This window comes from Tupaia chinensis, unplaced genomic scaffold (genome assembly GCF_000334495.1).
Source record: "Tupaia chinensis unplaced genomic scaffold, TupChi_1.0 Scaffold145685_1, whole genome shotgun sequence".
Taxonomy (NCBI): domain Eukaryota; kingdom Metazoa; phylum Chordata; class Mammalia; order Scandentia; family Tupaiidae; genus Tupaia; species Tupaia belangeri.
Window position 1 is genome coordinate 5,328,296 of NW_006205542.1, and position 16,073 is coordinate 5,344,368.

General features: G+C 38.1%; 1 protein-coding gene across 1 annotated transcript in view; it reads left to right on the plus strand.

Annotated features, from left to right (window-relative positions):
• SENP6 (SUMO specific peptidase 6) overlaps positions 1–16,073 on the plus strand; it is a 161,896-nt gene that overhangs the window by 121,149 nt on the left and 24,674 nt on the right. Inside the window, 1 exon segment of the mRNA XM_027768233.1 lies at positions 14,168–14,287. Coding sequence (XP_027624034.1) covers positions 14,168–14,287 — 120 coding nt within the window.

The window sequence follows — 16,073 nt, forward strand, 5'->3', positions numbered from 1 at the left end:
TCTAGGTTTGGAAAGTTTTCTTGCAGGATTTCATGGAATAGATTATCAATGCCCTTATGGGTCTCTTCACCTTCTGGAATGCCAATTATCCAGATGTTTGGACGTTTGATGGTATCTAGTACTTCTTGTATATTATTCTCAAATTTTGGGACATTTTTCTCAGTCTCCACAGTGGATTTTTCTAGGCCAACAATTTTCTCTTCGATGTCTGAGATTCTGTTTTCTGTATAATCTAGTCTGCTTTTAATACTTTCAAGGGAGATTTTGACTTCCTGTATTATAGCCTTCATCTCTAACAGTTCCATTTGATTCTTTTTTAAAGTATTTAATTCCTCTTTTAGATCTTGCAAGAATTTCCTCACCTCCTGGAACTCATCAACTTCTTTCTCCTTTCTCGTTAGCAATTCATTGTCTCTCTTCTCTTCCATCTCAGTTAGCTTCGCCATTATGAATACCCTAAATTCTTTATCAGACATTTTCATGATTTGCATTGAACTGCTTGTGGATGAAGAGGAGTTATTCTTTTCCCTTGGAGGAGAGGTATTTTCTTGCTTTCCCATATTTCTTGTGGTCCTGTGGTGATTTCTAGTCATCACGCTAGCTTGTTTACTGGAGGCTGAATTACCAGTAGGAACTCTTCATTTCTTTTACCCTGAAGTGACTACTTCGCACGAGCCATGAGGAATCTTCTGCTGAAGGCCTCGCCTCTCCTGCCACGCTAGCTTGTTTGCTGGAGGCTGAATTATCAGTAAGAATTTTTCATTTATCTTTTACCCTGAAATGACTACTTCGCAGAAACCATGAGGAATCTTCTGATGCTTCATTTTCTTTGAGTATTGGGAGATGTGAAGGACTAGAAAGCTTTCCTAGAAGAGTTTGTATCAACATGTAGATGCATGTGCATCTAGATGCAGTGTTTATGCATGCTTAAACATATGAACTGAAACAGAACTTAGCATTAATATAGCCAGTGTGTTCTCATATTTTCTAGTTTATTTCAATATTATGTCATAAAGCAAATTTTTAAAAATCTTGTTTTGAAATCTGGTGAATTGGTATTAAAGTGCTAGTGGTTACAACCTATAGTCTGGGGTTGTGGAATTGTTAGAAATAGTAAAATTTTAATCAAAAAATGGCGTTATAATTAAATTTCCTTAAAACCATTTTGACAGGCATGTGCATTGTAGAAGTTTTGATGAGAGATGGTGGGAATTTAATGTGACTTAAGAAACCTAATTAAGGTATTGTACAAGAGTTGGAGTGAAGAGGAAATGGTGAGGCATTTTACAAGAGTCATTTAGGGTGTATAATTAGCAGAACCCCAGGACTGATGAAATATATGTTAAGAAGGAGAGAAATAATTGGCAGATAACGCCTAGTTTTCTGACTCATAAGATCTGCTACTTGATTTTGGCACTAACTGAAGCAGTAAATGCAGAAACAGGAGAGATTTGTGTGGGGAAGGGGGGTGAGTTCTCTTTTAGATGTCTGAAACAACTAACAATTTGAATATAGGACTCTAGAGGTTCTGGAGATACGTATATTTAAGAAGCTTTACTTTGTAAGTGGTTGTTTAATTATGAGAATGAATCAAATTGCTTAGATAGGGATATATTATAGAATGAGAAAAAGAGCTTTGAGGACAGACCCTGTAGAGTAGATATTTTAAGAAATAGACAAGGAAACAAATGAACCATTATACTTTCATATAATGTTTGAAAGTATTTGGGAAGAAAGAAGAAATCCAGAAAGTGGTGTGAAATCTAAGGGCACTGAGAGTTTTAAAGGAGGATATATTTGGTGCTAACAATACAGCAGAGGTGAAAGCAGGTAAAGGTGAAGAATAATTTTGAAGTCACAATGACCGTAAGGTAATTAATTAAAGTATAGAGCCTGGACGTGTACTCTGTCTTCAGGGATACCAAGTAACTCCTTCCCTGTAGAGGAGATGGAATCACTGGAGGCCAGTTAGGGAATCTCCCATTCTCACCCATCAGTAACAAGGAGCCCCTGCACCTCAGTATTAGTGGAGTCCTAGTAGCAAACTTACCTGACACCCACTGGGTTACGGTGCCGGAAGAAGCCTGCTAAAACATAAGAATTGGGCCAGCCTCTGGCCTGGTGATTGAGTGAGCTGGATTTTTTCTTACATGGTCAACTGCACAGTTCAAGTCCTGGACTCAGTGGCTTGAGAAATATACTGGGCGTGTGTGCATGCCTGCCCAGAGTCTCAAAAGGAGGAAGAAATGGAGCAAGAAGGGATTATGGTATGACCACAATCCACCCCTTAAGGGGGAGTGTTTTCCAGTTTCTTAGTTTCTTTCTTTCTCTTTCTGTCCCTCTCCAGCAAGACCACATGTCCTTTGGCAAACACTGAAAAAAGAGAAAAAAAATTGATAGAATCAAATAAGTTCCATATTCTTACAGTACTCAGAATGTCCAGATTTCCATTGAAAATCACTTATCTCACCAAGAATCAGGAAGATCTCAAAGTGAATAAGAAAGTAAAATCAATAGATGTCAACACCAAGAAGATACAAATGTTAGAATTATCTGACAAGTATTTTTTTTTCTTAATTGTCAAAGGGCTCATCTTCTGGCCAGAATGAGAAGAAACATCCTTCAGCAGGGAATGGGTACATCACAGTCAAAAAATACAAAAAAAAAAGAAAAAAATTTAAAACTTAAGTAGATGGGCCCAATAGCAGTTGGAGAGGACAGAGTAACAAATCAGTAAATTATCTACAAGACTGTCCTGTCTACGAGAAACTTACTTCAGAGATAGTGATATACATAGGTTGATAGGAAAGAACTTACCACCACCATCAACTAAGAGGATCTATTCAATATCAGGAAGGAAAGTGATATATTCCTGCTTAAGTTAACAGAGCCCCCTTTTCTTTTTCTTTATTTTTTTTAGAGATTTTTTTGTATAGGGCGTGTGTGCTCGCCAGAGACAGCAAGAAATCACACCCTCCCCCCTGCCCCCCTGGGGGAGATGCCATACCACAGTCCCTTCTCCTTTTTCCTCTTGGGATCTTAGATATGCACGCACACGTCCCTGGTGAGGTTTAAGTTGCTATATCTGGGACTCAAACCATGGTCAACTATGTGGCAGTTGATATAACCATTATGCCATCTCTTGGTCCCCAGAACCCTCTTTTCAAGGTCACTGTCTTCCTTTTGAAGATGTAATGGAATATGTTTCAGTGAGATGCAGTGTGTCATATACATTCATTTATTTTTGATGTGTGTTATTAATTTGTCAGCAGGTACATGCACTAATCACAGAGAGAAAGAGGAAGACTGTACACCCCATTACCATGTAGCCACAAACCTGTCTCCTCCATTTCTCCATCTTGTCAGAATATTTGGCACACACGTGCACTTGTTTTGTTTCTCAAGCTGCTGGGGCCAGGACTTGAATTTCAGAGTTGGCCACATGGGATCTGGCTGCCTCAACCACCAGGCCATAAAACTAGCCCAGTGTCCTGTATTTTGTTTGTTTTCTGATATTTCTTTCTTCCTTTCTTTTTCTTTCTTTCTTTTTTTTTTTTAAACACATACCAGTCATATTTTATTGGGTGTGAATTCTTGACTGGGATCTGAAAGGACTCAAAAAGTTCTTTGGAGGGGTGCTAAGCCAAGAAGATGAAGGTCTGGTTCAGTGTATGACCTCCATGCTGGCCCTCTTTGGTGGTATTTGCGTTGCTGCTCATGTTTGAGTTCCTCATAAGAAAGGCAGTAGCTGAAAAGCACATAAGCGGCCAGCACCACAGAAACCGCAGCAACACCCCCTTTCTTCATCTTGATGTACTTGTAATACCAGTAGTAACATCTCTGAAATGCTCCAGCAGTGCCTTTAGGGATAAAAATCCCACATCAGTATCCAGCTTAGCAGCTCCCCAGTTTGACATCCATGAGTTTCTTCTCCTTCACTGGTACGTCTGATGCCATCTTGACGTCCTGGTGTCCCTGTTTTCTGATTTTTCTATCTTTTTATTTTTTTTTTTATATTACATTTAATCACATAGATTTTTATAGTGTATAACATTTCTCTTTCCAGCACTATTATCTTGCATATCAGTCAAGGCAAAGACTTTACTATTTACTTTACTATCATCATCATCATCATCAAATAGCTTTTTTTCTTTTTTTCTCAGTTTATTTTTTTATTTTTATTTTTTTTGGGGGGGGGGCAGAGGTTTTCGCTATAGGGCGCGTGTGCTTGCCAGACAGACAGAGAGAGACATAGAGACAGAAAGCGAGAAATCACCCCCCAGGGGGGATGGTCATGCTGCAATCCCTTCTCCTCCATTCTCCTCTCGGGATCTTGGGCACGCACGCACACGCACCTGGTGTTAGTTTTAAGCCACCGGGTCCGGGACGCAAACCGCGGTCGACTACGTGGGAGTCCAGCAACATAGCCATTATGCTAACTGCTGGTTCCCTATTATTTTTTTATTCTCACAATGATTGTTACTATTTTTTTGGACAAGTTTTTGCTGAAGGGCACATGCGCTCGCCAGAGAGACATTAAAGACAGAAAGCGAGAAATCACCCCCCAGGGGGGATGGTCATGCTGCAATCCCTTCTCCTCCATTCTCCTCTCGGGATCTTGGGCACGCACGCACACGCACCTGGTGTTAGTTTTAAGCCACCGGGTCCGGGACGCAAACCGCGGTCGACTACGTGGGAGTCCAGCAACATAGCCATTATACCAACTGCTGGTCCCCAAAATTATTTTTTTTAAACATTCAGTCATTATACATCATTTGACTTGTAAAGAGAATTTACCTAACATGAACTACTCAAGCAAGTCTAGTTGAGAATATACTATACATGTTATCAACAGATAATAAACCATTTCTGTGTCCCACAAATGTCATGCCTATTTTTTTCTCCTGCTTCTCTATACTCTTCCCTTCTCCCCCCCCCACCACATTCTACACTATTTTCAGCATCCATAGCTATTTTCACTGCTTTTATGCCTTCCAATATTTCAGTCTCTGTCATAGAGTGCAGATAGTCGGTATATATTAAGTGAATACATTGAATATCTTTCATAGCCTGACTTGCTTCACTTTACACTAAGTCTTCCATATTTCACCACTTTTATCAAATGCTAGGATCTCACTTTTTATGGCTGATATTTTATAGAGTATGTGTGCCACACTTTTTCAATCCATTTGTCTGTTTGTGGACATTTATGTTGATTTCATGTCTTAGAGAATGTGTATAATGCTGCAGTAAGCATTAATGTGTAAGCGCTTTTTCTGATTGAGCATTCTCCCATCCTTTGGATAGATACCCAGAAGTGAGATTGTTGTGTTGGAGGGTTCCCCCTTCACCACATCCCCAGCAACACTTACCACTTTTTGTTTATTTTTTTCTTTGAGAGTTTTTTGCTATAGGGTGTGTGCACTTGCCAGAAAGACAGAGACAGCGCCACCAGGTCCAGGACTTGAACTGCGGTTAACTACATGGGTATCCAGCTACATACATATCCATTATGCTATCTGCTGGTCCCCACTTTTTCTATTTTTAATCTTCACCCATCCTGACAGGGTTTAGGTGGTATCTCATTGTGGTTTTAATTTGCATCTCTTATGATGAAGGAAGTTGAGCATTTCTTCATATGTTTTGTCCATTCACGTCTTCCTTGGAGAGATTTTTATTCAGCTCATTTTTCTAGCTTTTAATTGGGTTTAATCTTTTTTTTTTTTTCTAGTAAGCTGCTTGAGTTCTCTGTGTATTCTGGTTACCAGTTCCTTATCTGAGGAATAGTTTACAACAATATTATCCCATTCTGAGTGTTGTGGATTCACACTAACTACTGTGTCCTTTGTTGTGCAGGAACTTCTTAGTCTGATATAGTCCTACTTGTCTATTTTAGGGATTATTGCCTGTGCTTTGGGAGTCTTATGTAAGAAGTCTTTGTCTACCTCAGTGTCTCCCAGAGTCTTCCAGTGTTTTCAACCAGTATTTTCATAGTTTGAGGTCTTAGGTTCAGATCTTTGATCAATTTCTCATTGATTTTTGTTAATGGTGAAAGATGGGGATTCAGTTTCATTTTTGCAGGTAGATACCCAGTCAATTGAAGTGGTCATATGGTTTTTATGTTTTTGGTTTTTTTTTTCTGTTATCTGGCATATTATATTTAGGGTCTTGCATATGCTAAACTACCCTTGCATTTCTGGAATAAAAGCCTACTTGGTCATGATAAATAATCTTTTTTATATGTTGTTGGCTACGATTTGCAAGTGTCCTGTTGAGAATTTTTCATGTATATTCATCAGAGATACTGGTTTATAGTGTTCCTTTTTTGTCATGTCTTTATCTGCTTTGGTTATGAGGATGATGGAGGCTTCATGAAATGAATTTGGAAGGTTTCTTTCTTTTTGGGTCTTTAGAAATAATTTGAGTAGAATAGGGATTAACTCTTCCTTTAAAATTTTGTAGAGTTTATAAGTGAAACTATCAGGACCTGGACTTTTCTTTGTCGGGAGGTTATTTATTACTGATTGAGTCTCATGGCTTGTTACAAGTCTATTCAGGTTTTCTGTGTCCTGGTTCAATCTTGGTAGATTATGTCTGTCCAGGATTTTGTCCATCTTCTCCATGTTCTCTTGTTTATTGGCATATTATCGCTTATGTATCCTCTAATGATGTTTTGTGTTTCTGTTGTGTCTGTTGTAATATTGCTTGTGTTATCATGTATTTGATTTATCTGGTTTCTTTCTTCTTTATCAGTCTAGCTAATGGTGTATCAATCTTGTTCATCTTTTTAAAGAACCAGCTTTTGCTTTCATTTATTTTCTATTTAATTAGTTTATTTTTCTATTTCATTTATTTCTGTTTGAATCTTTATTCCTCCTTTTCACCTAGCAGTTTTGGGTTTTTTTGGTTGTTTTTCTAATTCTCTGAGGCATGATGTTAGGTTGTCTATTTGCCACCTTTCCATCTTTATCTTATGCACACTAATTGCTATCAGTTTCCCTCTTATGGCTGCTTTTGTGGTTTACCATAGATTAAGGAAATTTTTGTACTCATTTATCACTTGTTTCCATAAGTTTTTTGATTTCAGATTTCTTTGGTAGTTAAGTCATTCAAAAGTAGGTTGTTTAGTTTCCATGTGTTTGTGTATTTTCGAGTATGTTTCTTGAAATTAATATTGAGTTTAATTCCATCATGGTCAGAGAAAATGCTGGATATGGTTTCTATGCCTTTGAATCTGTAAAGGTTGATTTGTGTCCTATCATATGGTCTATCTTCCAAAAGGTTCCCTGCATGGGTGACAAAAATGTACTTTTTGTCATCTTAGGGTGGAAAGTTCTGTAGATGTCTGTCAAGCCTATTTGATTTATAGTATCATTTAGGTCCTGTATCTCTGTGCTTATTTTTTGTCTGTAAGATCTGTCTAAAGGAGATAATGGGGTGTTGGGATCCCCAACAATTATAGTGCTGCAACCTATCTCTCCTTTTAGTTCCTGTAGTCTTTCCTTAATGTATTTAGGTGCTTCTGAGTTGGGTGCATAGATTCTTATAAGTGTTATGTCTTCTTGCTGAATTAGCCCTTTTACTACCATATAATGCCCTTTGTCTCTTTTTACAGCTTTTGTCTTAAAGCCTATTTTGTCTGAAATCAATATAGCGACTCCAACCCTTTTCTGATTTCCATTTGCATGGAATACTTTTTGCTAGCCCTTCACTTTTAGTCTATGTATGCCTTTATCCATAAAGTGCATTTCTTGTAGGCCACAGTTAGAGAGTTTCTGGTTTTTTATCCATTCAGCCAGTTCATGTCTCTTGATTAGACAGTTTAATCTACTAACATTCACCATTATTATCGGTATTTCTGGACATGTTCCTATCATTAAGTGAGCCATTTTATTGGATGTTTTTTGTTCTCTTATATCCATCTGTCTGACTTTTTAGTTTTTCTGATATAGCACTCCCTTCAGAATCTCTTAAAGAGCTGGTCTGGAGTTGGTAAATTCTTTGAGATTTTGTTTAATCCAAGAATTTTTTTTTTAATTTTTTTCCCAATATGAAGGATAATCTTGCCAAATATTCTTGGTTGAAATATTTTTCATTTAACACTTTGACTAGATTGCCCCATTCTTTCCTTGCCCGCATTGTTTCTGATGAGAGGTCCAATGTTAGCCCCCTGCTAGTCCCAGGATGTTTGAAGTTTAAAAAGTTACTTGGTGTGGGACCAGCAGATGGTGTAATGATAACATCACTGGTCTCCCACCTAGTCGACCACAGTTCGAGTCCCAGACCAGGCAGCTTAAAACTTAACACTGGGTATGTGTATGTGTGCCCAGAATCCTAAGAGGGGAATGGAGGGGAAGGGGTCACAGCATGTCCATTCCCCTGTGGGGTGATTTCTTGCTTTCTCTCTCTCTGGCAAGTCTACATGCCCTAAAGCAAAAATCTCTTGCAAAAATAAATAAATAAATAAAGCTGGATTATCCTTTTGTTTTTCAGCTGAGATTTGTCAGGTTGCAACTGTAGTTTGGGCCAGCAAATGTAGTTCACTGGTTATGGGATAGCCCCCTGGATGTGCAGCTAGTTCACTGCACATGCTGTTTTGAGTATATTATAGAATTCAGCAGTAGAATTATACTATGTCAAAGCTGAGTCACTTTTTATAGTCTCTTTTGTCAGGGCACACTAAGTTGCATGAAATCAAGAAATCTTTTAAGTTAATGTCCTTTTCATTAGAACTTGAACTTTGGCATTATCAAGTGTTTGAAACAAAACTAACATATCAGGAATGTGCTCTTAAGGTAGCCAAATCTCTTTAGCATTTGCTGTTATGGTTTAAGATTTCACAAGGCTCTCCCACTGTACTTTCTTTTTTGGGGGGACAACATTTATTAACTCTATTCACTTGAGTGGGAAGGGTCTCATTACTTCACAGACTCCTTCCCCTGGGTCTCTAGCTCATTAGGATCTTGGGGTATGTTTTCAGGTTGACTTGGCATCTGAACCTGCAGCCAGCTGTGTAGCTTCCAGCACTGCATTTCAGCTACACTGCCAAGGCTGATCCTCAGACTATAATTTTGATACAATTTAATATGGTTATGAGTTTGAAATTGGATAACTCCTATAAAAAAGTGTGAAACATAAACAGTTGCATTTAACATAAGTTTCCTTTTTGGGGCTAGCTAGTAGCAGGGTGGTTAAGGTGGCTGGAGCCCATGGCTGGGGTCCTAGACTCAACAGCAGGAAAAACACAGTGTGCGCAGGCATGCATGCCCAAAATCCCAAGAAGAGAATGGAGGAGAAGGGACTGTGGTGTAGCTGTATTCTCTCCTGGAGGGAAGACGCTTTGTCACTATCTGCCCCCTCTCTCTTTCTGGCAAGTCCATGTATCCTTAGTAAAATTTAAAAAGAAAAATATTTTCTTTGTGATATAGAGCACTATGATTTTCATGTAGAGATGTGGGAAAGAAAAAAAAAAGACAAAAACTGAAAGCTAATGTAAGTTAACTGTCAAGAATCATGATTATGACCTTACCACTGCAATTTGTGCTTCTTTTCTTTTTTCATAAAACATAATATAGGTTGAACATCCTTAATCTGAAATTCACAATACTCCAGAATCTAAAACTTTAAATGACATGACACTGAAAGTAGAAAATTCCACAACTGACTTCATACGATAAGTCATAGTCAAACACAGCTGTACAACATACCTGTTCATTCAGCATCCCCAACGAAAAAAATTCCTCTCAGGCCCCATCAACTGAGATTTGTCTTTTTCTTTTCTTTTTTTTTTTCTGTCTCTTTTATTTTATTTAACTTCATTCATTCATTCATTTCATTTCAACCAGAGAGAGGCAAGAGTGTGAGAGAGAGAGAGAAAGTGAGAAAGCAACCCACCAGGTCCAGGACTCAAACCGTGGTCTACCATGTGGGACTCCAGTGCCTCAACCACCACGCCACCTGCTGGCCCCAAGATAATGTCTTTTTCACTCATGTCCAGATTCCCCCACACAAGCACATGCATAAAGAGTAGTAAATAGATGTGTGCAGGCCAGATGCAGATTCTGCATGATGCCCCACATACTGCCAGCACCTCTATGCGTTATTCACTGTGACTTTTTGCTTATTCTCTGCTCTGTGGTATAAAGATACTGTTGAAAGTATGTAAAAGGCCTGCAGGTACCCCTATGGGAAATGCAGAAAGTGATTGTTTATCTGTAACAGTCAGTCATACTGTTGGAGAAAGTAGTATTCTAAATATGAAATGTCATACAGAAGAGTATGGTATTGGAATGACTGGCAGGAATAAGAATAAACTACTAATGTTCTATGCTGAACTTGATGAACACAAGTTAATGACAGATAGAAAAACACTACCTGAAGCTAAAAACGAAGATCACAGTCATGTACTGAAAGAATGAATCTGTCAACATCACAGTGAACATTTGCCACTCGGTATGCTAATCATGAAACAAGCAAAGGCCTATCATAATCTGAAAACTGAATGTACTGTGATATTCAACAGACTGGTTGCAAAAATGTAAGTAAAGACAAGGTGGGCAGCAGGTCGCATAGTGGTTAAGGCTGGACTCCCACATGGCCAATGGCGACTGGAGTCTAGACCCAGCAGCTTGAAACTCAAGCCAGATGCATGTGCATACATGCCCAAAATCCCAAAGAGAGAATGGAGGAGAGGGGATTGTAGCATGGCCATCTCCTTAGGGGGTGATTTCTTACTTTTTCTCTCTGTTTCTCCGGCAAGTGTACATACCCTATAGCAGAAAAAAAAAAGAAGAAAAGAAAAGGCATGTTATCAAATTATTTATGGTGACAAAGCGTCTGCCAATCATGTAGCAATAGAGAAATTTGCCAAGAGAGTTTGCTAAGATCAATGCTGATGAAAATCTAATGCCAGAGTAGGTCTGTAATACTGATGACAAATCACTGTTCTGGCATTATTGCCCCAGCAAGATACAACAGCTAATGAGACGGCCCCTAACAGAATGAATGGTATTAAGAGCAGAATAACTTGTGTTGGGGTTTGTTAATGCAATATGCTTACACGAGTGCAAATATGCTGTGATAGGCAAAAGCTTGTCCTCACTGTTTTAAAAGGATCAGTTTACCAGTTCACCATTGTGCTAACTTAAGGGCATGGATCACCAAGGACCTTTTCTGGTGGTTATACAGTTACTTTTTACCAGCTGCTTGTGCTCACTGCAGGGAAACAGGATTGGATGATGACTGCAAGGTTTTTTCATTTCTTAACCACTGTTCTGCTCTTCCTCCACTTGAAATTCTCAACAAAAATACTTTTTATACCATATTCTTTCCCCTAAATATGACTTCATTCATTTAGCTTTGTAACAAGGGTGCCCTTAGCTCAATGAGTATAAATACACTTTCTTAAACAGCCTAGTAGCAGCAATGAACAGAGGTGGGGATGTGGAAGGTGTTCAGAGGAAAGTTGGCGTGAAGTATGCTGTATATGCTGTTACCAGTTGAAACGCAGTGACTAAAGACACAGTTATGCATACCTGGCATGACCCCTGGCCTGCAACTATGTTCAGTGATTATTATGAACAAGGTGATGACTTTGAAGGATTCCATATGTCAAGTGAGAAAGAAACGTCTGATCTCCTTATATAAGCAAGAGATACACCTTTTGAGTTCATCTATAAACTGGGAGAAGTGGGTATGGAAGTTTTTAACATCTATGAACAAGGTGATGACTTTGAAGGAGTCCATATGTCAAGTGAGAAAGAAATGTCTAATCTTATATAAGCAAGAGATATACCTTTTGAATTCATCTATAAACTGGGAGAAGTGGGTATGGAAGTTTTTAACATCTGTAATTTGTCTCCAGTTCATTTATTGACCAGTGGTGAAGTAGCCAAAATGATTCTGAATCAAGGTGGTCATCATAATAGTGATGATGAAAACATTATTAACAGAAAAAGTGCTGTAGATAAAATGGTGAAAATGTGTGTGGAGGTTTATTGAAGAACTAGAGCAACATATATTCAGGGCAGAAGAAATCATGTCAGTTTATACATGCAAGACAGACTTTTATGGCAAAATTGTTGTTAATGAGGGAGATGACTCTATAGGAAGTGTTTTTAAAGGCTATGCTGCACAATTCTTCCTTATCCGTAGAGAACCCAATTTCTAGTCCCTGAACTGCTTCTGATGTTTTTTCTCCCCTAAAAAGAAAAAAATACAGCATATAGTAACATTTTAGTCAAACATAAGTAGGAACTGAAAGCCTGTCATTGTGATTGTTGTTTACCAGCTGCTACAGATATTCTGGTGTTGCTGCTATACTGCTTAGTTACTCTGAACACATTGGTTTTTTGTTTGTTTGTTTGTTTTTTTGAGGTTTTTGCTGTAGGGCACATGGGCTTGCCAGAAAGACAGAGACAGAAAGTGAGAAGTCACCCTCTCCCTCGGGGGGGGGGGGGTGGCCACACCACAATGCCTTCTCCTCCATTCTCCTCTCAGGATCTTGGGCACGCATGAACACTTGCCAGGCATGAGTTTGAGCCACCAGGTCTGGGACTCAGACCCCAGTTGACTACATGGGAGCCCAGCGACATAGCCATTATGCCAACTGCTGGTCCCAACACATTATGTTATATTTTTACTATTAGTGGGATGTCAAAGATTTTTACTTATAAGTACTTATGTATGAATAAGTAATTAACATGAAGCATGCTAGTGTTTGCGTATCATTAGCATATAAATTCAGAGTCAGGGATGACAATGATGCCAAACAACCATAGATTGTCTGCATGGGTGGCTGAGATAGTGACACCTTCACTTTCTAATGGATCTGTGTACACAGACTTTGCTTCATGCACAAAATTATTTAAAATATTACATAAAGTTACTTTCTGGCTATTAGTATAAGGTATATAGAAATATAAGAGAATTTTGATTTAGACATTGGATTCCATTTCCAAGACATCTTATCATATAAATACATATAGTTCAAAATCTTTCAAAAATACAATATTGGGAATATTTCTGGTTCTCTGTATTCCAGATAAGGTATACTCTGCCTATATATGGCTAGGTATTCATAGTTTAACAACTGAACTTTTTAAATTGAAGTAAGCAATACAAAAAGATAACAGTTTTATTGATATATCCACAATACCATACAACTCAGCCATTTAAAGTATATGGATTAATAGTATTTATATTCAGAAGTTGTGTAACTGTTACCACAGACATTAGAACATTTTCATTGCTAATTAGCATTCACTCCCCACTTCCCTTCACCCTTAGCCCTCTCTGTGTATGGGTTTGCATATTCTAGCCTTCTAATATAAGGGGAATTACTTCACATGGCTCTTCATGAACCTCTTCTTGCTGGTAATCGGTCATCATGTTTTCAGGGTTCATTTATATTATGTATACCTTAGAACTTTATTTCTCTTTTATTAATGAATAATAATATATGAATATAGCACATTTTCTTTTTCCATAAACATTCATTGATGAGAATTTCTTCTTTTTTTTTTTTTTTTTTTTGAAGAGGTGTTTTTGCTATAGGGCACGTGCACTTGCCAGACAGGCAGAGACAGAGAGACAGAAAGTGAGAAATCACCCCCCAGGGGGGATGGCCACGCTGCAATTGTTTCTCCTCCCTTCTTCTCTCAGGATCCTGGGCACTCACGCACAGGCACCCAGTGTGGGTTCTAAGCCACGGGGTCCAGGACGCGAACCGCGGTCAACTACATGGGAGTCCAGCGACATAGCCATTACACTACCTGCTGGTCCCATTCATTGATGAGAATTTCTATCATGCTTTTTTTTTCCTGTTGTGAATAATGCTGTTATGAATAAGTTTATTTCTGTATGTATTTTTGTGTGAACATAATGCTTGCTTTACTCTCTGTTTAATTGTCCCCTTTTAAAAAAAAAGTTAGATCTTCCAGGTCATAATTTTGCTCTCAAATACTGCTCTTCATTATCTGAAAATAATCTGGTGCTTTTTGTTGTCTAGAATATGAAGTAAACCACTGATAATTTCAGTTCTAAGCAATAGAGATTGGTGACTGGGTAATAGAGATTGGCTAACTATAATAGATTTTGATTATTATTGGACTATTTTTAATAAAAGCGAACTGTTATATTATGTTGGAATTATTTTTGTATAAAATAGGTATTTGGTGCTTGAGAAACTGAAAAAGGAAGAAGCTGACCGAATTCATATATTCAGTTCTTTTTTCTATAAACGCCTTAATCAGAGAGAGAGGAGAAGTCATGAAACAACTAATCTATCGTAAGTCAAACTCTGGAAATATTTAATAGTTGTAGTAAGTCTCTCAAGTTCAATTTAGTAAAATTCATTTATTTGAAACACAATACAAATCTTTAGCCAGGAAGAGAACACACCAAACAAGTCAGGTTTATTTTTGTTCACAGGTTCATGTTCAGTGGCTTTTAATTAGTTTGGGAGTATAATATCTTTCTTTTTTTTAAGGGTTATTTATTTTATTTTATTTATTATTATTTTTTAATTTTACCAGAGAGAGAAAGGAAAAGTGAGAAAGCAAGCCACCAGGTCCAGGACACGAACCGCAGTCAGCCATGTGGAAGTCCAGCGCCCTTAATCAACACCACGCCACCTGCTGGTCCCAGGAATATAATTTTTTAATTGTTTATTTATGTTGAGGTGATTATCAATTTGTAGAATTAATATAATTCATAATATTCCAATACCTCCATCATACCTAAAATTTATAAATATTCCAGATCTAATATCTAGAACAATGTTTCTCAAATATTAGTGGGTTTTTTTGTTTTTATTTTTGTTTGTTTGTTTTTTACTTAATTATTTAGATACTTACAACATACAGAGTGCCCTCTTACTCGAGATGTTCCTTCATAGTATTGAAACATGTGAGTTTTTACTTTGATAAGCTTTTTGGATAATTCTTGACAGAAAAAATAAAGAAATGCTATTCCATGTTTTAAGCCTGAGTTGTTAATTGCCAGAAGGCACAGGTGCTCAGTAGAGAGAGAGAGAGAAGCAAAGAGAAAGCATCCCGCCCCCAAAGGGGCCATTCTTTCTCTGTTTCTCCATCCAGTTGATATTTGGGGCATGCATGCAGACACACCTTGCATATTTTTCTTTTAATATTTTTGACAGAGGTCATGTATGCCTACTGGAGAGAAACAGAGAAGGTAAGTGACAGAGTACCCCCCCAAATGGAGAATGGGTACATTGTAGTCCCTTCTCCTCTGTCTCTTTCTCCTTTCAAGATTTTGGGTGTGCATGTACACATGCCTAGAGTGTTTCTTAAGCCACTTGGTCTAGGATTTGAACCAGGAGGTTGACCATGTGGGGTCCATCTCCCTTAACCTCTGAGCCATGGGCTGGCCCTCTGACACATGATTTTAAGTTGCCAGGACCAGGATTCAAGCCAGTCATCCATGTGGGATCTGGCTTCCTTAATGTTATACTGTGCTGCAGGGCTGGCCGCTGAGTTATTTTGTTTATGAGTACTCTCAATGTATCGATGGCATTCAGTTCTAATATTTACTGGTAATCAGTCAAAAGAAACACATAAAGGGTCCAGCAGGTGGCATGGTGGTTAAGGTGCTGGACTCCCACATGGCCAACTGCAGTTGGAGTCTCGGACCTAGTAGCTTGCTTTCTCGGGTTTCCTTTCTCTCTGGTGAGTGTATGCACATGCCCTTTAGCAAATTTTAAGAAATAATAATAGTAAATAAAATTGAATAATTCTTTTTTTAAAAAACATGAAACACATTAGAATTGAACTTCTTATAACTACTTTTAAATGCCTTTACTTGATAATTTCTGCATATTGTATAATATTATGTTCTACTATTCCAGCAGTGCCTCTTTCCATCTTAGAGTTGGTGATAGGCATTGATTTTGACCATCTACCATCAGATAGTGCTTACTTTCTCTTCTCCCCAGGAACCATAAGTAATGCTTTGATTTATCTCTACTAATATAGTTGCTATAGTGCCAGTTACTTAGTAATAAATGGAGTAAAGTCTGGGCAAGATAAGCACTGGAACCCTCTGACATAGCAGCA